General features: G+C 48.2%; 1 protein-coding gene across 2 annotated transcripts in view; it reads left to right on the top strand.

The window, feature by feature from the left end:
* TMEM33 (transmembrane protein 33) overlaps window positions 1–22,074 on the top strand; it is a 124,638-nt gene that overhangs the window by 55,090 nt on the left and 47,474 nt on the right. For both annotated transcript variants that reach the window (XM_063921010.1, XM_063921009.1), the window contains exons 2-4: window positions 1,577–1,623; window positions 18,745–18,839; window positions 19,419–19,606. In XM_063921010.1, the coding sequence (XP_063777080.1) occupies window positions 1,579–1,623; window positions 18,745–18,839; window positions 19,419–19,606 (328 nt within the window). In that variant the 5' untranslated portion in view covers window positions 1,577–1,578. The remainder of the gene's footprint in view (window positions 1–1,576; window positions 1,624–18,744; window positions 18,840–19,418; window positions 19,607–22,074) is intronic.

Raw genomic sequence — 22,074 nt, 5'->3', positions numbered from 1 at the left:
GGACGCTCTGGTAACACCGTGGGTGTACCAGTCGGTGTATGTGTTCCCTCCTCTGCCTCTCATACCCAAGGTACTGAGAATTATAAGACGGAGAGGAGTAAGAACTATACTCGTGGCTCCGGATTGGCCAAGAAGGACGTGGTACCCGGAACTTCAAGAGATACTAAGAAGGGACTTGCTTCAGCAAGGATCATGTCTGTTCCAAGACTTACCGCGGCTGCGTTTGACGGCATGGCGGTTGAACGCCGGATCCTGAGGGAAAAAGGCATTCCGGAAGAGGTCATCCCTACCCTGGTCAGAGCCAGGAAGGAGGTGACCGCACAACATTATCTGTGGATTTGAAATATCTCACATGGAAAGTGACCATGCTGTTGGCCCTGGCCTCGGCCAGGCGAGTGTCAAAATTGGCGGCTTTGTCTCACAAAAGCCCATATCTGATTGTCCATTCGGACAGGGCAGAGCTGCGGACTCGTCCCCAGTTTCTCCCTAAGGTGGTGTCAGCGTTTCAACTGAACCAGCTTATTGTGGTACCTGCGGCTACTAGGGACTTGGAGGACTCCAAGTTGCTAGATGTTGTCAGGGCCCTGAAAATATAGGTTTCCAGGACGGCTGGAGTCGGGAAAACTGACTTGCTGTTATCCTGTATGCACCCAACAAACTGGGTGCTCTTGCTTCTAAGCAGACGATTGCTAGTTGGATGTGTAGTACAATTCAGCTTGCACATTCTGTGGCAGGCCTGCCACAGCCAAAATATGTAAATGCCCATTCCACAAGGAAGGTGGGCTCATCTTGGGCGGCTGCCCGAGGGGTCTCGGCTTTACAACTTTGCCGAGCTGCTACTTGGTCAGGGGCAAACACGTTTGCAAAATTCTACAAATTTGATACCCTGGCTGAGGAGGACCTGGAGTTCTCTCATTCGGTGCTGCAGAGTCATCCGCACTCTCCCGGCCGTTTGGGAGCTTTGGTATAATCCCCATGGTCCTTACGGAGTCCCCAGCATCCACTTAGGACGTCAGAAAAAATAAGAATTTACTTACCGATAATTCTATTTCTCGTAGTCCGTAGTGGATGCTGGGCGCCCATCCCAAGTGCGGATTGTCTGCAATACTTGTACATAGTTATTGTTACAAAAATCGGGTTATTATTGTTGTGAGCCATCTTTTCAGAGGCTTCTTCGCTGTTATCATACTGTTAACTGGGTTCAGATCACAGGTTGTACAGTGTGATTGGTGTGGCTGGTATGAGTCTTACCCGGGATTCAAAATCCTTCCTTATTGTGTACGCTCGTCCGGGCACAGTATCCTAACTGAGGCTTGGAGGAGGGTCATAGGGGGAGGAGCCAGTGCACACCACCTGATCCTAAAGCTTTTACTTTTGTGCCCTGTCTCCTGCGGAGCCGCTATTCCCCATGGTCCTTACGGAGTCCCCAGCATCCACTATGGACTACGAGAAATAGAATTATCGGTAAGTAAATTCTTATATTATATATATATATATATATATATATATATAGAGAGAGAGATTTGAAATGGATTTGGTTAAATAACAATGTAACATTTTCCCTTTGTGTTTGCAGACATGGCGGACTCAGTTCCTAACAGTCCTCCTCAGGGAGGGGCAGTGGTGAGTAGACTTACAGCATATTGCATTCCGTAGCCTTCTGTCCAGACACTGGTGTGATTTATATGCTTCATAGCACATCAGTATATTTAGAAAGCATTACATTATGTTGAAAGATTCTGATAAGCTGATGATGTGCCTTTGTATATTGAAATATACAAAATACACTGAATAGCTGCAACATGCATCTCTGTTTATCTTGAGTCATATTGAGGTCAGTATGTTTTGCAAAAAGGTTAAGGGAATAAGTCACATCTTAAATCTGACTGATATGTATTTAATATTCTGCAGTTTTGGGGGGAACATTAGCCAGAAGTTTTCTTTTTGTGGCTTTTGCTATGTTTATCATGTAGACTTTGATAACCAATACTTCATTAAATATTAACACTTTTACATTCCAGGGATGTTTTATGACTAAACCAATGTCCTTCCCTCAAGTAGAAGGAGTGCTTAGTATTTATATGGCTTGTTCCTGTTTTTACTTTACTACCTGAAATTAAGATTGCATGGACTGAATTTTCTGCATTTTTATGCTTTATGTCTTACAGAAAATGAAATAGTTTATTACCTAACGCCCATTATGGGACCCTGACAAAGTGGGGTATAGAGGTGCCTGTATATCTCCCAGTCACAAATCCTTCAGTTATTTTTCCAAATTCCCCAGGAGCAGGCACTTTGGAATAGTGCGTCCTTTTGCAGCTCTGCTTATACTTTTATGCTTTTGTATGTACTGTATTTCTTGTCTTGCACTTTACCAATGGCAGCATTGCTGGTGGCTGATGAGCCGCATTGGTTTTTTTGAAGTGGGTTTGAGGTACCCACGGGTACCACTGCCGCAGATCTTGCCTACGGACTCGTTTGGCTGCTGCTGGGAGCATTTTTCTAACTAATAGTCATACTAGCACTGGGGCTCAGCAGTTCTTCAAGTGCCAGTATTAGGGTCTAGTCAGAGGCTGTTAGTTTATTCAGTGGGCTCACACATTGCCATGGTTGAGATAATAATGGTAATAATAAAAATAATATTAGATTTTCTCTTACGTCCTAGAGGATACTGGGGTTCCATTTAGTACCATGGGGTATAGACTGGTTCACTAGGAGCCATGGGCACTTTAAGAATTTGATAGTGTGGGCTGGCTCCTCCTTCTATGCCCCTCCTACCAGACTCAGTTTTGAAAATTTGCCCGGAGGAGCCAGTCACGCTTATGGAAGCACCTGAAGAGTTTTCTGCATTTATTTTTCAGCCTGCCTGCTTCGTGGGACTTGGAAGGGGGGGGGGGATGGCCCAACCCCTTGAAGGGTTAATGGTCCCGTTCCCCACTGACAGGACTCTAGCTCCTGAGGGAGCTATTCGCAAGCCCCACCACGGCGAGCGTACATTCCCGCAGCACGCCGCCACCCCTAACAGAGCCAGAAGAAAGAAGAGTAGTGAGCACTAAGCCGGTGTCCCGGTTAGCTGGTCACCGGCCAATATGGCGGCATGAGGGTACGGAGACGCACGGCATCTAAACGGGGCGGATTGCGTCTCCAGACTCAGTACACAACTGTGTCTCGGTAAACTGTACACAGTACCCACACTGGCAAACAAATGCTTTAAAACTGTTCTGTCTCCATTTTAAGCACAAATTACCTCAGCCAGTATAAAAAAAGCGGGAAGACCGTGCACCATTGAAGGGGCGGGGCTTCACTATGAGCGGATCCAGCAGCTCGCCAGTCCCATTTTCCCTCTGTAGTTGACGCGCAGCTCATCCGGTGTGACTCCAGATTACCTCAGCGGTACCAGGGGGTCATAGCAGGGGGGGAGCAATTATTAGTGTACTAAATCCCCAATCTGGGTACTTAGTCTGCGACCCGGCTAAGCTTGGCATTAGCAATAAGGGTGTGTTGTGCTGGCTCCAAATACCTATGTTTCTCCCTGGAAGGGCTCTTTGTGGGTTAATTGTGCTTTTAACCTTTCCTGTGTGTGTGTGTGTGTGTGCGTGCGCGCGCGTGCGTTTGCTTTCACATTTACAATATGTCAGGCAAAGAGTGTGTTTCATGTACGGCAGAGTGTTCCTCTTCCCCAGGGAGCTCACTACTATGTACTCAGGGGGTCATTCCAAGTTGCTCGCTAGCTATTTTTTGCAGTGCTGTGAACAGATAGTCGCCGCCTACAGGGGAGTGTATGTTTGCTTTGTAAGTGTGCGATTGCATGTGCAGCCGAGCAGTACAAAAAAGTTTTGTGCAGTTTCTGAGTAGCTCAGAACTTAGCCGCTGCGATCACTTCAGCCTGTCCGAGCCCGGAATTGACGTCAGACACCCGCCCCGCAAACGCTTGGACACGCCTGCGTTTTTCCAACCACTCCCAGAAAACGGTCAGTTGACACCCACAGACGTCTTCTTCCTGTGAATCTCCTTGCGATCGGCTGTGCGAATGGATTCTTCGTAAAATCCATCGCTCAGCAACGATCGCGTCTCAGTTCCTTGCCATTTGTCCACAAAAGCGAACTCTGGCCCATATCCTGCAGTCTGACGCTGAGGGGTCAGACATGGAGGAGAGGGAGGTGGATTCAGAAGGGGGGGACGCTGCTCTGTCACAGGGAATAGAGGCTCTTATAGAAGCTATCAGAGACGTACTGCAAATCCCTGATAAAGTGGCAGATGAGTGTGATGAATCTTATTTTAATGTAAAAAAAGAAATCCTCAGTCACTTTTACTGTGTCAAAGGAATTGAATACCATGTTTGACGAACCGTGGATTAATCCTGACAAGAAATTTCAGATCCCTAAAAGGTTAATCTCATCTTTTCCTTTCTGCTGCGGGGTACACTGGGCTCCACAAGGATGGACAATGGGGTGTAGAGTAGGATCTTGATCCGAGGCACCCACAGGCTCAAATCTTTGACTGTTCCCAGAATGCACAGCGCCGCCTCCTCTATAACCCCGCCTCCCTGCACAGGAGCTCAGTTTTGTAGTTGGTGCTGCAGTAAGCAGGCACTTAACAGAGGGGCTGCTCCAGGCAGCCCTAAGAAGAGCTTTTTTATGAAGAAAAAGTGAAGATTCAAGGGCAGCAGCGGTGGTAAATGTCAGAAGACATTCAATGCTGCAGCTCCAGCTCTCCCCAGCGGCGCTGTACACTCCCGAGTCCTGGTTGCCAGGTAACTACAGCAGGAGGCTCCGGTTTTCTTCACGTCAGGCACACACGACGGGGGCTCTCCGGGATCGCGTGGCCGCGCTTCGGGAGGTGGTGAGTGGGTCCAGCTTGCGGGACCCGGTCTTTATCGCGATCCGGCGCGGTCAGTGGGAGGCGGGCCACGCACAGTGGCGGTGGACACTGTGGCAGTGCAGGCGATCCCACTAGATCACCAGGGCATGGGCGCAGGTCAGGTTTTCTCTCTAAACCAGTTTAAGAAGAGCCCAGAGTACCCGGTGGTTTTGCTAGCAGGGGGATAGGAAGCCCCTCCCCCAGCCCCAGGGCGCCATTTCCTGCAAATGTTCCCGCCCTGGAGCTGCATATCTATCTCTCCCTCACTCCCTGTCAGTGTCTAGGCGCCATTATCCCTCAGCTTCACTGTTTTTGGGACTGCTTGGGCAAATCCTCCTGTGTAAAGCCGCCTGGTTGTCAGTGCTGTGACTTTACATGACACTTAAGTATTCTACCTGCCTTTTCAGTCAGTGCTAGTTAAGAAAGAGTGCATTTAGTCAGGGTTTTCTAGTACAATTACCCTGTGATATACATCCAGTTCTTACTGTGTAGTGTGATATCTATTGCCTATATAGCTATATATATAAGCTAGTCCAGTGCAGTATTATTGTTAGTCACAGTTTCTACAATGCAGAGGTTATTACAATCTGTGTGTGCATTTGATAGCTGAGTGGTGTCCATTTTGTGTCTTTCACTCAACCTGCTATCCCTATATTCTATATCCTGAGGGGGCTTGGTGCGTCAGGTTTTATATTGATATAGGATTTTCACAAAGATATACTCTAATACGTATTTTTCTCTGTGATTTAGTCACCATATCTCTCCTTTAGCTCTGCTAGTGCTGACTACACTGCGCAGGGGTTTGGGTAGGAGGTATTGTGCTGCTGCCAATTGTACTGTGTTACCTGATACTGCAAGTTATATCATGTCTGCTTCTGAGGGTAACGGTTCTGGGGCTGAACACACTGCCGGTGTTGCTGAAGTCGCAGATCCCTATGAGGGGAATATAGCAGCTATGGGCTCTGGTTCTGGGGGCTCCTTGCCCCCCAGTGGGACTGTGGCAACGGAGGCACATAATGACCCACCGTGGGCCGCTTTTTCCACGCTTCTGCATGCGCTAGTTCATAAACTAACACCCCCTATGGGACCCCCAATGCCGGTACAACCGTTTGTGGTCCCTGCAGCTAACCCGCCGTGGGCGGACGATTTATCTGCTCAAGTAAAGAAGTTGAACCAGTCCCTGACTACTAAAAAGTCTGACCATCGCTCTCCTAAGTCCAAGGGGTCCTCTAAGCGAGCGCTTGTCTCCTCACAATCCACTGCTGTCACTGACACCTCGTCGGATGAAGACGGCACTTACACTGACCCCACAGGTTCTGACTCCGATACGGCTGATGGGGAGGGTAGTTCACATGTGGATGTTCCTGATCTTTTGGAGGCTATTAAGTTAATTCTACAGATTACGGATGATCCCGAGCCGTCCGTCCCTCCTAAGAAACCTGATAGGTTCAAGCATCAGAAGGTGGTTAAACAAGTTTTACCTCACTCTGATCACCTAGTGGATATACGTCAGGAACCCTGGGAAAACCCGGGTACAAAGTTTGTGCCTCAAAAGAAGATGGTGGCTCGCTATCCCCTCGCGCCAGAGCTGTCTAAGAATTGGGAAACGCCTCCTCCAGTGGACTCACATGTGGCTAGGATGGTGGTTTCCTCAGCTCTACCTGTCACTACCGTCACGTCTCTAAAAGAGCCTACGGATAAACGTGTGGTGGGTTGTCTTAAAGCGATTTACACCCTCACGGGTGCTGCACAAAGGCTTACTATTGCAGCTACATGGGCTGCAGAGGCTGTTGAAGTCCTGGCTCGCCTGGCTGAGATCCTGGTCTGTGGATCTGGACTCTAGAAAAACCCCTTTCAAGGGAGATATTCTGTTTGGGGAGGACTTAAATAAGATAGTGGCTGACTTGGCTACTGCCAAAACTGCCTGTCTGCCAAGTACCACTCCTTCTGTGTCGAAGGCTAAAGGTACTTCCTTTCGCCCTTCAGGTAAAGCAAAAGGTCAGGCGTACAATAAGCAGACCCGCACTTCCAAACCTGGTAAGCCAAAGCCCTAAAGAGCCTGGGCGGCCCGTCAGCCAGCTTCCAAGACTGATAAGCCTGCCGCATGACGGGGCGGGCCTCCCCCTGGGGGATCCCAGGGTGGGGGGCCGGCTTCTAGGGTATACCCAGGAATGGTTGAAGACCACTTCAGATGCCTGGGTACGGGAAGTTGTCACTCGAGGTTACGCCATAGCCTTCAAAAACCGACCCCCTCATCGATTTTGCCGGACAGACAAAGGACCAGACAAATGCAAACACTCTACATTCGGTGGTACAGACCCTCCTGGATACAGGAGTCGTAGTACAGGTGCCTCTTGCACAGAGAGGCCGGGGGTACTATTCTCCGCTGTTTCTAGTCCCGAAACCGAATGGGTCCTTCCGGACCATTCTCACCCTCAAGGCGTTGAACAGGTTTGTGAAAACTTCCAAGTTCCGTATGGAAACCCTTCGCTCTATAGTTCTGGCCTTGGAACTTGGGGACTACATGGTCTCCCTGGATATACAGGATGCTTACCTGCATATTCCTATAGCAGCGTCACATCAGCAATACCTGAGGTTTGCGAATGGCAACCTCCAGGAGAAAGTCCTGAAGCTTCAGGACAGGATTCGTTGCTTCCTTTCTCGTCCGCAAGTGTCGATACATTCGGAAATGCAGGTGCTGGGCCTCATGGTCTCAGCATTCGACATGGTGGAGTATGCTCAATTCCATTCTCGCCCCCTCCAGAGGCTAATTCTAGCCAAGTGGGACGGCCTGCCTCACCGGATAAGGTCTCACATGATCTCATTGACTCCGGAGGTCCGTCTGTCGCTGCACTGGTGGCTCCAGGACCAACGATTGTGCAGGGGCCGTCCCTTCTGGATATCCGACTGGGTCCTGTTGACGACAGATGCCAGTTTCAGAGGTTGGGGAGCGGTGCTGGAGCAACACTCCCTTCAGGGTCGGTGGACCAAGGAGGAGTCCCTCCTCTCAATCAACATTCTGGAGTTGCGGGTGGTCTTCAATGCATTGAACCTGGCCCAGCATTTAATTCAGAACCGTCCTGTTCAAGTACAGTCGGGACAACGCCACCACAGTGGCTTACATAAATCATCAATGCGGCACTCGAAGCCGTTTGGCAATGAAGGAAGTCTCACGGATTCTACATTGGGCAGAACGCCATCCACCGGCCATATCGGCAATATTCATTCCGGGAGTCCTGAATTGGGAAGCAGACTTTCTCAGTCGTCGGGACGTACATGCCGGCGAGTGGGGCCTCCATCCAGAAGTGTTTCAACTCCTAGTGGAAAAGTGGGGCCTTCCAGACGTAGATCTGATGGCGTCTCGACACAATCACAAGGTTCCGGTCTTCGGAGCAAGGACAAGGGATCCTCAAGCAGCATTCGTGGATGCGCTGGCGGTACCGTGGAGGTTTCGGCTGCCGTATGTGTTCCCTCCGGTGTCACTCCTGCCCAGGGTAATTCGGAAGTTCAAGCAAGAAAAAGGGAATCTGCTTCTCATAGCTCCAGCGTGGCCCAGACGGCACTGGTTCTCAGACCTGGAGGGCCTATCGTCAGGGCGTCCAATTCTACTTCCACAACGCCCAGACCTCCTCGTTCAGGGCCCCTGTGTCTACCAGGACCTAGCCCGGCTGTCTTTTGACGGCATGGCTCTTGAAGCTTCCATCTTGAGGGCTAAGAGTTTTTCTGAAGAGGTCACTAAAACTGTGTTGCGGGCCTGGAAACCAGCTTCTGCCCGGATTTACCATAGGGTCTGGCATTCCTACTTTGTTTGGTGCGCTTCTAACAATTATGACGCTTCCAAGTTTAGTACAACCAAACTTTTGGCTTTTCTGCAACAGGGCCTGGATTTAGGCCTGCGTTTGGCCTCCCTCAAGGTTCATATTTCTGCCTTGAAGGTGTGGTTTCAGAGAAAAATTGCGACTTTACCTGATGTACATACTTTCACTCAGGGTGTGTTGCGTATCCAACCTCCCTAGGTGGTGTTCTTGCTGGCTATTGCCTCTGCTAGAAGAGTGTCGGATTTGGGGGCCCTTTCCTGTAGTTCCCCGTATCTGATTTTTCACCGTGACCGGGCGGTACTTCGGACTCGTCCCGGTTATTTACCAAAGGTGGTGTCCTCGTTCCACCTTAATCAGGAGATTGTGGTTCCGGCCTTTGTCTCTCCTGATTTGTCTCCCAAAGAGCGGTCTTTGGATGTAGTACGGGCTCTCCGTATCTATGTGAAGAGAACTGCTTCTATTCTGAAAATCTGATTCTCTCTTTGTTTTGTTTGGATTTCACAAACGTGGCTGGCCTGCTCACAAGCAGACCCTGGCCAGGTGGATTAGAATGGTGATTGCACATGCTTATGTGAAGGCTGGTCTGTCAGCTCCTGCTCACATTACGGCCCATTCTACTCGGTCTGTTGGACCTTCTTGGGCGGCCCAACGTGGTGCGACCCTTGACCAATTGTACAAGGCGGCTACGTGGTCCTCCGGGAGCACGTTCATTAGGTTCTATGCCTTCGATACTGCCGCTTCCCAGGATGCTTCCTTTGGACGCCGGGTTCTTGTGCCCGCTACAGTGCGTCCTCTCCCATAAGGAACTGCTTTAGGACATCCCCATTGTCCATCCTTGTGGAGCCCAGTGTACCCCGCAGCAGAAAACAAGTTTTATGGTAAGAACTTACCGTTGTTAAAACTCTTTCTGCGAGGTACACTGGGCTCCACAAGGCGCCCACCCTGACGCACTTAGCTTCTTTGGGTTGGTATGGCATTAGCCGCTGACACTTCTCCTGTCATGAGAGTGTGGTGTATGTGGCTACTAACCGTTGTCGTCTCTTTTCCTGCTACTGCATTGGGCTGGTTAACTAAAAACTGAGCTCCTGTGCAGGGAGGCGGGGTTATAGAGGAGGCGGCGCTGTGCATTCTGGGAACAGTCAAAGCTTTGAGCCTGTTGGTGCCTCGGATCAAGATGCTACTCTACATCCCATTGTCCATCCTTGTGGAGCCCAGTGTACCTCACAGAAAGAGTTTTAACAACGGTAAGTTCTTACCATAAAACTCATTTTTTTCCTGCGGAGGATAGGAAAAAATGGGAAAATCCACCGATAGTGGATGCATCAGTATCCAGGCTGTAACGGAAAATTGTGTTGCCTGTCCTTGGTGCAGCCTCCCTGAAAGACACGGCTTATCGCAAGATTGAGACTACACTCAAATCCTTGTACACGGCTGCTGGGGTGGCCCAGAGACCCTCTATAGCATATGCGTGGATTACTAAAGCCATTGCTAGATGGTCAGGTAACCTAACTGAGGGGTTGGATTCCTTATCTAGGGGGGAGATTGTTTTACTCCTGCAACATATACAGGACTCTGCAAACTTTATAGTGGAAGCCATAAAAGAAGTGGGTTTGCTTAACACACCACCGCTATGGCAGTGTCGGCATGCATGGGTTTATGGGCCCTCATTCCGAGTTGATCGGTCGCAAGGCGAATTTAGCAGAGTTACACACGCTAAGCCGCCGCCTACTGGGAGTGAATCTTAGCTTCTTAAAATTGCGACCGACGTACGCGCAATATTGCGATTACAAACGAGTTAGCAGTTTCTGAGTAGCTTCAGACTTACTCTGCCTGTGCGATCAGTTCAGTGCTTTTCGTTCCTGGCTGACGTCATAAACACACCCAGCGTTCGCCCAGGCACTCCCACCGTTTCTCCGGCCACTCCTGCGTTTTTCCCGGAAACGGTAGCGTTTTCAGCCACACGCCCCTGAAACGCCGTGCATCCGCCCAGTAACACCCATTTCCTGTCAATCACAATGCGAACGTCGGAGCGAAGAAAATGCCGTGAGTAAACTTACTTTCTTCATAGTAAAGTTACTTGGCGCAGTCGCAGTGCGAACATTGCGCATGCGCACTAAGAGAATTCTCACTGCGATGCGATGAAAATCTCCGAGCGAACAACTCGGAATGAGGGCCATGGTTAGGCCAGTGGACTGCGGACTCCAGGAAAGGCGTGGAAGGCATACCCTTCATAAGAGAGGCCTTATTTGGAGACGAACTAGACAAATGGATCTCCAAAGCTACTGCGGGTAAGTCTACATATCTTTCTCCTGCAGCTCCCCCAACTAGGAAGACCTACTCAGGACCTACTCTACAGTCCTTTCGGACTGCCAAGTTTAAGGGCAAAGCCAGAGGATCCTCTACAGCCAACAGAGGCACTAGAGGTAAACCACGCAAACCAGCAACTGCCGGTTCTCAGGAACAGAGCTCCAGCTCTGCTTCCGCAAAGCCTTCAGCATGACGGTGGACCGCGATGCCTAGAAGACTGGCAGGTGGGAGCCCGACTAAAAAATTTCAGTCACATCTGGACAACATCATGCCAGGATCCCTGGGTCATAGATCTTATTTCCCAGGGTTACAGACTGGAGTTTCAGGAACTCCCACCTCACAGATTCTTCACATCAGGCATACCAGTTTCACAGGAGGCAAATATAACCTTACAGGATGGCATTCAAAAACTGGTACAAACGCAGGTCATTGTTCCAGTTCCACCTCCTCTCCAAAACAAGGGGTATGGGCCCTCATTCCGAGTTGTTCGCTCGCTAGCTGCTTTTAGCAGCATTGCAAACGCTACGCCGCCGCCCTCTGGGAGTGTATTTTAGCTTAGCAGAATAGTGAACGAAAGATTAGCAGAACTGCTACTAAATATTTTCAAGCAGTTTCTGAGTAGCTCCAGACCTACTCCTAGATTCCGATCAGCTCGGTCCGTTTAATTCCTGGTTTGACGTCACAAACACGCCCTGCGTTCGGCCAGCCACTCCCCCGTTTCTCCAGACACTCCCGCGTTTTTCCCTGACACGCCTGCGTTTTTTTAGCACAGTCCCGGAAAATGCTCAGTTACCACACAGAAACGCCCCTTTCCTGTCAATCACTCGCCGATCAGCAGTGCGACTGAAAAGCGCCGCACGAACAGCATATCTACTAAGTTTTGTGTAAAATAACTTAGTGCATGCGCTCTGCGTACCATGCGCATGCGCATTTAGCAACAAATCGCAGCATAGCGAAAATCGGCAACGAGCGAACAACTCGGAATGACCACCATTATTCAAACTTGTTTGTAGCACCGAAACCGGACGGTTCGGTAAGGCCGATTCTAAATCTAAAATCATTGAGCCCGTACTTACGAGTGTTCAAGTTCAAGGTGGAGTCTCTGAGAGCGCTGATCTCATGTCTTTAGGAAGGGGAATTCCTATTGTCTCTGAATATCAAGGATGCGTACCTTCACATTCTGATCTGGCCGCCTCACCAGGCTTATCTACAGTTTGCACTGCAGGACTGTCACTACCATTTCCAGGCCCTGCCTTTTGCTCTCCACGGCACCGAGGGTGTTCACCAAGGTGATGGCAAAAATTATGTTTCTCCTTTGCAAGGGGGAGTGAACATAATTCCATACCTGGACGATCTTCTGATAAAGGCTCCATCCAGGGAGAGGTTGTTGAACAGCATTGGCCTTACAACCCAACTACTCCTGGATCATGGCTGGTTTCTGAATCGTAAGAAATCTCACTTAGAGCCAACTCGGAGGCTCCCATTTATGGGAATGATACTGGACACACAGTCGCAGAAGGTGTTCCTTCCGTTGGAAAATGCATTGGTAATCCAGTAGACTGGGATGTCCTGAAGCCAACCCTGATATCTGTGCACCTATGCATTCGCCTTCTGGGAAAAATGGTGGCCTCTTATAGGCTCTTCAGTATGGAAGGTTTCATGCACGAGCCTTCCAGCTCGATCTGTTGGACAAATGGTCCGGATCACATCTTCACATGCACCAGAGGATCCGTCTGTCGCCAAAGGCCAGGATCTCTCTTCTGTGGTGGCTACAGACTTCTCAACTGATCGAGGGCCGACTATTCAGGATTCAAAATTGGATTCTGCTAACCACGGACGCAAACCTCAGAGGTTGTGGAGCAGTCACCCAGGGGGTGCAGTTTCAAGGAAGATGGTCAAGTCAGGAAGTTGTCCTTCCAGTCAACATTCTGGAATTTAGGGATATATACATCGCCCTTCTGCAGGCCTCCTATCTTCAAGATCGGGCCATTCAAGTCCAGTCGGATAATGTGACGACAGTGATGTACATAAACCAACAGAGCGGAATGAAAAGCAGAGCAGCAATGTCAGAGGTGTCAAGAACTCTCCTCTGGGCAGAAAAACATGCTGCGGCGTTGTCGGCGGTCTTCAATCCGGGAGTAGACAACTGGGAAGTAGACTTCCTACGCAGACACGACCTGCACTCGGGGGAGTGGTGCCTTCACCCAGAGGTATTCAGGTGCTTGATAAGTCGATGGGGATATCCACAGATCGACATGATGGCCTCTCGTCTCAACAAGAAGCTCAAGTGATATTGTTCCAGTTCGAGAGACCCACAGGCAGTGGCAGTGGATGCTCTGACGACTCCATGGGTATATCAGATGGTGTACGTGTTTCCTCCACTTCCTCTGATCCCGAGAATTCTGAAAAGAATAAAAAGGGAAAGTTCAAGCGATTTTCATTGCTCTGGACTGGCTAAGAACTTAGGGCCTGGTACGCGGACCTCCTGGAGATGTTCCTCGAAGATCCGTGGCCTCTACCTCTTCGCGAGGATCTTCTGCAACAGGGCAGGTTCGTCTATCAAGACTTACCACGGCTACGTTTGACAGCATGGAAGTTGAAATGCTGATTCTTGCCAGGAGAGGCATCCCTGACAAAGTAATTCCGACTGAGTCAAGCCAGGAAGGGGGTAATGTCTAAACATTACCACTGTATTTGGAAGAAATACTTCTCTTGGTGTGAGAGCAGAAAATATTCTGCGGTGGAATTTAATCTGGGACGTCTCCTGCTTTTTCTGCAGTCGGATGTGAATGTGGGCCTACGTCTGGGCTCCATAAACGTCCAGATTTCGGCCTTGTCCATTTTCTTTCAGAAACAATTGGCTTCTCTTCCTGAGGTCCAGACGTTCTTGAAAGGTGTTCTGCACATCCAACCTCCCTTTGTGCCTCCTACGGCACCTTGGGATCTCAATTTGGTGCTGCAGTTCCTTCAATCGGACTGGTTTGAACCGTTACAGGAGGTAGATGTTAAGTATCTTACATGGAAGACAGTCACACTGTTTGCCTTGGCTTCAGCGAGACGTGTGTCGGAGCTAGGGGCGTTGTCTCACAAGAGCCCCTACTTAATTTTCCATGAGGACAGAGCTGAACTCAGAACTCGGCAGCAATTCTTTCCCAAGGTGGTGTCCGCGTTTCACATCAACCAACCTTTTGTGGTTCCGGCAGTTACGGACACCTCTGCTACTCCAAAGTCTTTGGATGTTGTGAGGGCTTTGAAGGTGTATGTAAAGAGAACAGCTCGTCACAGGAAATCTGACTCGCTGTTTGTTCTCTATGATCCCAATAAGATTGGGTGTCCTGCTTCAAAGCAGTCCATTGCTCGCTGGATCAGGCTCACTATCCAGCATGCTTATTCCACGGCAGGCCTGCCGGTTCCGAAATCTGTTCAGGCCCACTCGACTAGGTCGGTGGGTTTTTCTTGGGTGGCTGGCCGGGGTGTCTCTGCTTTACACCTCTGCCGAGTGGCTACTTGGTCAGATTCGAACACGTTTGCTAAGTTTTTCAAGTTCGATACTTTGGCCTCTGACGACCTTCAGTTTGGTCAATCAGTTCTGCAGGAACCTCAGCACTCTCACACCTGGTTTGGGAGCTATGGTACTAAATGGAACCCCAGTATCCTCTAGGACGTAAGAGAAAATAGGATTTTAATTACCTACCGGTAAATCCTTTTCTCGTAGTCCGTAGAGGATACTGGGTGCCCGCCCGGTGCTTCGTTCTTCCTGCAATGTTACTTGGTTAAGTATTGTTGTTTGGTTCAGCTGTTCAGCAGGTTGCTGAATGACCCATGCCATTCACACGTGGGCTTCTCAAATTCAGGAGGGCCTCTCCGGGGATATGCCTCTGGTCACTACGGTGACTCTCCTGAAGCACATTCAGGACACTGCACGCATCCTGTGTGACTCGCTCAAGGAGATGGGCAATATTAATGCTAGGACTTCTGCCATGGCAGTGTCGGCGTGCAGGTCCTTGTGGTTTCGTCAGTGGATAGTGGACGCAGAATCCAAGCGCAGTGTGGAATCTCTCCTCTTTTCTGGGGAATGGCTCTTTGGGGTTGAGTTGGATACGTGGATTTCCAAAGTCACTGCAGAGAAATCCACGTTTCTCCCCCCGGGGCCCCGCCGGCTAGGCGTCCCTACCCGTGCCGTCTGCTCAGTCCTTTCGGTCTAACAGATTTCGATCTAGGGCCAGAGGTGCCTCCAATGCGGCTACAGGCACCAGAGGTAAGTCAAGAAGACCTGCAAACACCAGTTCTCAGGAACAGAGCACCAGTTCTGCTTCCACTAAGGCCTCAGCATGACGGTGCCCACCCACCTCGAAGGGGTCTTGAAGTGGGAGCTTGACTGCGTCACTTCAGCCGCGTCTTGGAGATTTCCTGCCAGGATACCTGGGTCAGGGACCTCATTTCTTAGGGCTACAAGCTGGAGTTAGACAGTGCTCCTCCCCAACGATTTTTCAAATCAAGCTTACCAGCTTTGGAGGATACGTAAGTTACGTTGCAACAGGCCATCCAAAAGTTGGTCCAGTCCCACGTCATTGTTCTAGAACCAATAACACAACGAGGAAAGGGTTATTACTCCAACCTGTTTGTGGTACCGAAGCCTGACTGTTCGGTAAGACCCATTTTGAATCTAAAGTCCTTGAACCCTTACCTAAAGGTTTGCAAGTTCAAAATGGAATCCTTGAGAGCAGTGATTGCGGGCCTGGAAGAACAGGAATTCATGGTTTCCTTGGATATCAAGGAAGCCTACCTTCATATTCCAATTTGGCCACCTCATCAGGCTTATCTGAGGTTTGCCCTACTGGACGATCACTACCAGTTCCAGACACTGCCCTTCTGCCTGTCGACAGCTCCGAGGGTATTCACAAAGATAATGGTGGAGATGATGTTCCAGCTCCGGGTCCAGGGGTCGATGTTGTCCCTTACCTGGACGATCTCCTGATAAAAGCAAGATCCTGGGAGCATTTATTGCTCCATATCGACCGCACTATCCAACTTCTGTCACACTATGGGTGGATTCTCAATTTACAGAAGTCCCACCTGGCGCCAACTCAGTGGCTCCTGTTCCTGGGGATGTTACTGGATACTGTGGCCCAGAAGGTGTTCCTCCCGGAGGACAAAGCGAGAGCACTTCATAAGATGGTCCGCATGGTGCTCCGACCTGCTCGAGTATCCATCCATCTTTGCATAAGATTGTTGGGGAAGATGGTTGCCTCACACGAGGTGATCCAATGTGGGAGGTTCCATGCCAGAACATTACAATTGGATCTCCTGAGCAAGTGGTCCGGATCACATCTACAGATGCACCGGATGATACGGCTGTCACCTCAGGCCAAGATTTCCCTGCTGTGCTGGCTGCAGTTAACTCCAATTTACTGGAAGGCCGGAGTTTTTGGGATTCAGGATTGGACTGAGAGGATGGGGAGCTGTCACCCAAGGGGCTCGGTTCCAGGGCAGGTGGTCAACCCACGAAGCCCTCCTTCTGATCAACATTCTGGAACTTCGGGCGATCTACAATGCTCTGCTTTAGGTATCTCCTCTGCTCAAGGATCACGCGATCCAAGTACAGTCGGACAACGCCACAGCAGTGGCGTACATCAGTTGGCAAGGAGGGACAAAAAGCGGAGCCTGCATGCGAGAGGTGTCAAAGATACTCCTCTGGGCGGAAAGAAATGCAAGAGCAATTTCAGCAATCTTCATTCCGGGAGTGGACAACTGGGAAGTGGACTTCCTGAGTCATCACGATCTCCACCCGGGGGAGTGGGGACTCCACCATCAGGTGTTTCAATAGATCATCAACCGGTGGGGCTGCCCACAAATAGACATGATGGCTTCTCGACTCAACAAGAAGCTTCACTGGTATTGCTCACGAACCAGGGACCCTCAGGCGAGGGCAGTAGATGCACTGTTGTCGCCTTGGCCTTACCGGCTGGTCTACCTGTTTCCTCCGATTCTGTTGTTCCCAAGGGTGCTCAAGTGAATTAGAAATCAGGGAGTCCAGGCAATTCTGATTGCCCCGGAATGGCCTCGTAGGACGTGGTACGCAGATCTTCTAGACATGTCCGTCGAACACCCAAGGCCTCTACCACTAAGAAGAGAGCTTCTTCAACAAGGGCCATTCGTCTACCTGGACTTACGGCAACTTCGTTTGACGGCATGGAGGTTGAGCGGAACTTCCTAGCTCACAAGGGCCTTTCCAAGAAGGTTATTGCTACCATGGTTCAAGCCCGGAAACCTGTGACGTCAAAACACTATCATCATATCTGGAGAAAATATGTCTCTTGGTGCGAGAAATGCACGTATACGTCGGCAGAGTTCCACTTGGGACGTTTCTTACGTTTCCTGCAGGCTGCTGTGGATAAGTGCTTCTGTCTGGGTTCCGTTAAGGTCCAGATTTCAGCTCTCTCAATTTTCTTTCAGAAGAAATTGGCAGTGTTACCAGAAGTTCAGACCTTCTTGCAAGGGGTGCTCCACATGCAACCTTCTTTTGTGCCGCCTACGGCACCCTGGGATTTGAATGTGGTGTTGTAATTTCTACAGTCCTCCTGGTTTGAACCTCTGATGACTGTAGAAGACAAGTACCTCACGTGGAAGACGGTGATGTTACTGACCCTGGTTTCTGCTAGACGTGTCTCAGAATTGGGAGCCTTATCGTGTAAAAGTCCATACTTCGTCTTTTACGAGGACAGAATGGAGCTCAGGACTAGGCAGCAGTTCCTGCCGAAGGTTGTCTCTCCGTTCCACTTGAATCAGCCTATTGTGATTCCGTCCAGTTCTGGCACTTCTGCTCCTCCGGAGGCATTGGATGCTGTGCGAGCCTTGAAGATCTATGTCAAGCGAGCTGCTCGGATCAAAGACGGATTCCTTGTTCGTGCTCTATGATGCGCAGGAAAAGGGTTGCCTTGCTTCAAAGCAGTCCATTGCTCATTGGATTAGACTTACCACCCAACAGGCCTATGTGTCGGCAGCCTTACCTGTTCCTAAGTCTCTGAAGGCCCACTCTACATGATCGGTGGGCTCTTCCTGGGCAGCTGCCCGTGGAGTCTCGACCTTGCAACTATGCTGAGCTGCTACCTGGTCGGGGAAGAACACTTTTGTGAAGTTCTACAAGTTTAATACCCTGGCCAAAGAGGATACCTAGTTTGGGCAAGAGGTGCTGCAGCAGTCTCCGCCCGTTTTGTAAGCTGTGGGACGTCCCCATCGTCCCCAAGTCTCCCCAATATTCCTTATGGATGCTAAAAAAAATAGGATTTGAATTGCCTACCGGTAAATCCTTTTCTCGTAGTCCATAAGGGATATTGGGCGCCCGCTTCAGTGCGTTGACTTTTCTGCAGGTTCTCTTTTATACGGTTACCTGTTCAGCTGTTGCTGCTGTTCTTACCAGCCGTTGCTGGTTGTTGTATGTTAGTGGTGTGCCTTCTCTCATATATGTCCTTTCTCCTTCGGACACTGTTTTACCTATAACTGCCTGTGGGAGGGGGCATAGAGGGGAGGAGCCAGCACACCCAGTGAAGAAATTTAAAGTGCATCGGCTCCTTTGGACTCCGTCTAAACCCCATCGTACTAAGTCTCCCCAATATCCCTTATGGACTACGAGAAAAGGATTTACCGGTAGGTACTTAAAATCCTACTTTCAGTTTGTCACTCGCATAATTGTTCTCTACATGTGTGTCCTGATATTGTTTAGTGTATACATTGTATTTTATTTTTATTTTTTTCTTAGCAATTCATGCTGGCAAATAAACTTGATACTGCAATGTGGCTGTCGCGGTGGTTCACAGTATACTGTTCAGCATTATTTATTCTTCCTATTTTAGGGTAAGTAACTCTGTCAGTCCTTGAAATTCAATTGCCTATATCGGGGGTAATAATGCATATTTAATTATATATATATATATATATATATATATATATATATATATATATATATATATAGTAATATTTATTACATTTCAAACCACATTTACTAGGAAGTGGTAGAAGGGTAGCTTTAAACAATTTTTGCTGGCAAGACCGATACATTAATGACCAAGCTTATGGGTAAGTAGGTTGGTTTAGGCTTGCTGGTTTTCTTTGCTATCTGTAACAGAATGAATAAACAAATGGTAAAATATTTTGGCCTAACTTTGAAGTATGGGATGTTTGCTTTAGCTGGTAAATCTTCAGAACCTTCAGCATGCCGCATGAAACGGTTGCTGACCCCCCTTTGCTCTTCCTGCATCATGCAATGATCAGTTTGCTCTTCCTGCATCGTACACTGATTACTTGTCCACCTCTCTCATTATATACAGTAGCTAGAGAAATGGTTTTTAAAAACTCTTTCCAGATTCGCTCTAATTGTCCTGTTTGCATTAAAGTGGTAATTTGCTGTGGTTTTTTTTTTATCCCCATCTACAGCCTACATGAAGCTGCCAGCTTCTATCAGCGTGCCTTGCTGGCCAATGCTCTTACCAGTGCCCTTCGGTTGCATCAGAGGTTACCTCACTTCCAGCTGAGCCGGGCATTTTTGAGCCAGGCTTTGTTAGAGGACAGCTGCCATTACCTACTGTATTCACTCATCTTTGTCAACTCATACCCTGTCACAAGTATCCTTTGCAAGCACTGCCTGTAATCAGTTACAACTGGGGGCATGGAATCAATGCATGGTAAAACGTGAGAATTGTAATTTAACCAGTAAGTATATGCATATTAAATTGCACTTGTAATGGCTACTAGCTACCTAGAAGTTGGTCATACACTGCTTTAGAACATCTGAAATTTGGCTTTACAGAGTTTGCTTCCAAAATGACCCTGATGCCAAATTACTGTCCTATTGAATTTGAGAGTATCATTATCAGGCCTGATATAAATGGAGGTTTGAAGATGATCTGTATTGTATGATCCGGAGGTTGGCTTATTGTGAGCTAAATTGATTTTCCTATACAAGTGTAAATGTGGCTAGACATAGTAGATTCACTAAAGCTTCTAGAAATGAAAAGTGGTGGAGTTGCCCATAGCAACCATTCACATTCTATCATTTTCTAGGATGCAATATAGAGAAACGATAGCTAGAATCTGATTGGTTGCTATGGGCAACATACCTCTTAATTTTCAAAGCTTTAGTAATTCTACCCCATGTCTCATTCTGCTGCTTAATCAGAGAGCAGTCTGATCTTTTCTGATTTTGGCTAAATCGACCACTGATCTAGTATCTGAACTCTTGGGTTGAACAATTCACAGTTAAAATATCCAACCATTGTGATAGTATTACATTTTCCAGCCAGAGTGAAAATGGCTACCCTAATATATACTGTAAATTGTTATATATTAGTAAACATTTATTTGTTATATTGCCATATTTAATTTCGATCATTTAAGACCTATTGGAGATTGTGAGAGTTGTTTCATAATTTAGCTTTCTTCTCCTTGTAATTCAATTTGCCTAAATAAGTGGTAAAATCATACGTAAAACATGCTCTCTATTGTTGTAATTTTTTTGTAATATATCAATATAAAAATAGAACGGTGTGATTTTTACATTACGTACAGTACATTTGTCCTGTGCAGTCTGGGGTGAAGTCAGTTCTACTTTCAGATGTGCCTCCTAAAGGTGCATGCAAAAACTTTGAGATTACTGTAAGTGGCAGATATGTGCATAGCCAGGCATCGCCTGCAATTCCCCCCAGCACAGAGCGTTCAGGTGATTCCTCTGTTAAACCTTTTGCTTTGTTAGTCTTATCTGCTCAAGAGATTTCCCTCCTGGCAGTCTTGAACATTCTGATGTGCAATCATCTGTAAAGGCCAGTACTCGCTGCCCGATGTGGGGAGAGATGTGTGCACACATCTCTCCTCCCGCTCAGCACAGTGCGATGTGTGCCGGGGGGGGCGCGCGCGCGCGCTCATTTCACCCAGTGTGCACACATCTCTCCCCACATCGTGCAGCGAGTACTGGCCTTTACAGATGATTGCACATCAGAATGTTCAAGACTGCTATATATATATATATATAAATACTGGCAATAAGGACGGCACTTGAAGACTTTCAAAAGTAGAAAAACAACGTATGCTGTTTATTACATGGTTTATTAAAACAAGCAGTAGATGATGGTGTTATTGATATGGCAGTTTGTAAAGCACTAACAGTGGATTTCCCAGTTGTTCCTATCTTTTATGTAATTCCAAAGATCCATAAGGATCCGGTAAATCCCCCAGGCAGACCCATAATATCGGCCAGAGGGTCCCTGTGTGAAGCCTTATCGATTTACTGTGATAGTTTCCTCCAACCATGCATACAAAACACGCCCACACATCTGAAGGACACATCATCTCTTTTACGACTCTTCGAGGTGATGGGTGAAGTGCCCCGTGATGTTGTCTTGGCGTCGATTGACGTGACAAGCCTATATACGAGTATCCCCCATGGGGCGGGGATCGTAGCAATAGAACAGCTTATCACTAACAATCAGAAGTATTTAGGCCCAGACATTAAGTTTTTCTTGACACTGGTAGAGTACACATTGACACACAATTATTTCCTTTATGACAATAAGTTTTACATTCAGCGCACAGGTTGCGCTATGGGATCTGCTGTAGCTCCGGCATTCGCCAACACATTTATGTGGGAGGTGGAAAGGGAATTATTCTTTCAAAACTCAACAATAGCGTCACAATTGTGCCTATATCAGCGTTATATTGATGACGTGCTGATCTTTTGGAGAGGCAATAAATTGCAACTGTTGTCCATTATTGCACAGCATAATTCCACACAGAGTCCCATTAAATTTACTATAGAGGTCAATGAGGAACAAATTAATTTTCTAGATGTATGTATCTCGATCAAGGAGGGGGTCATTAACACAAAATTATACACCAAGGCCACAGATAGGAACAATTTATTGAAGTTTGACAGTTTTCACCCGCAGTCCACTATATGGGGTTTGCCGTATTCTCAATTGTTGCGAGTCTGCCGCATTAACAACATTGAGGCAGACAGAGATAGACAACTAGACGTGATGGTTGCCAAATTTAGAGATAGGGGATACCCGCTGGATCTCCTGGAACAAGCTAGGAGTAA

This window comes from Pseudophryne corroboree, chromosome 1, assembly GCF_028390025.1.
Source record: "Pseudophryne corroboree isolate aPseCor3 chromosome 1, aPseCor3.hap2, whole genome shotgun sequence".
Lineage (NCBI taxonomy): Eukaryota > Metazoa > Chordata > Amphibia > Anura > Myobatrachidae > Pseudophryne > Pseudophryne corroboree.
This window is presented reverse-complemented; position numbering and strand designations above follow the sequence as displayed.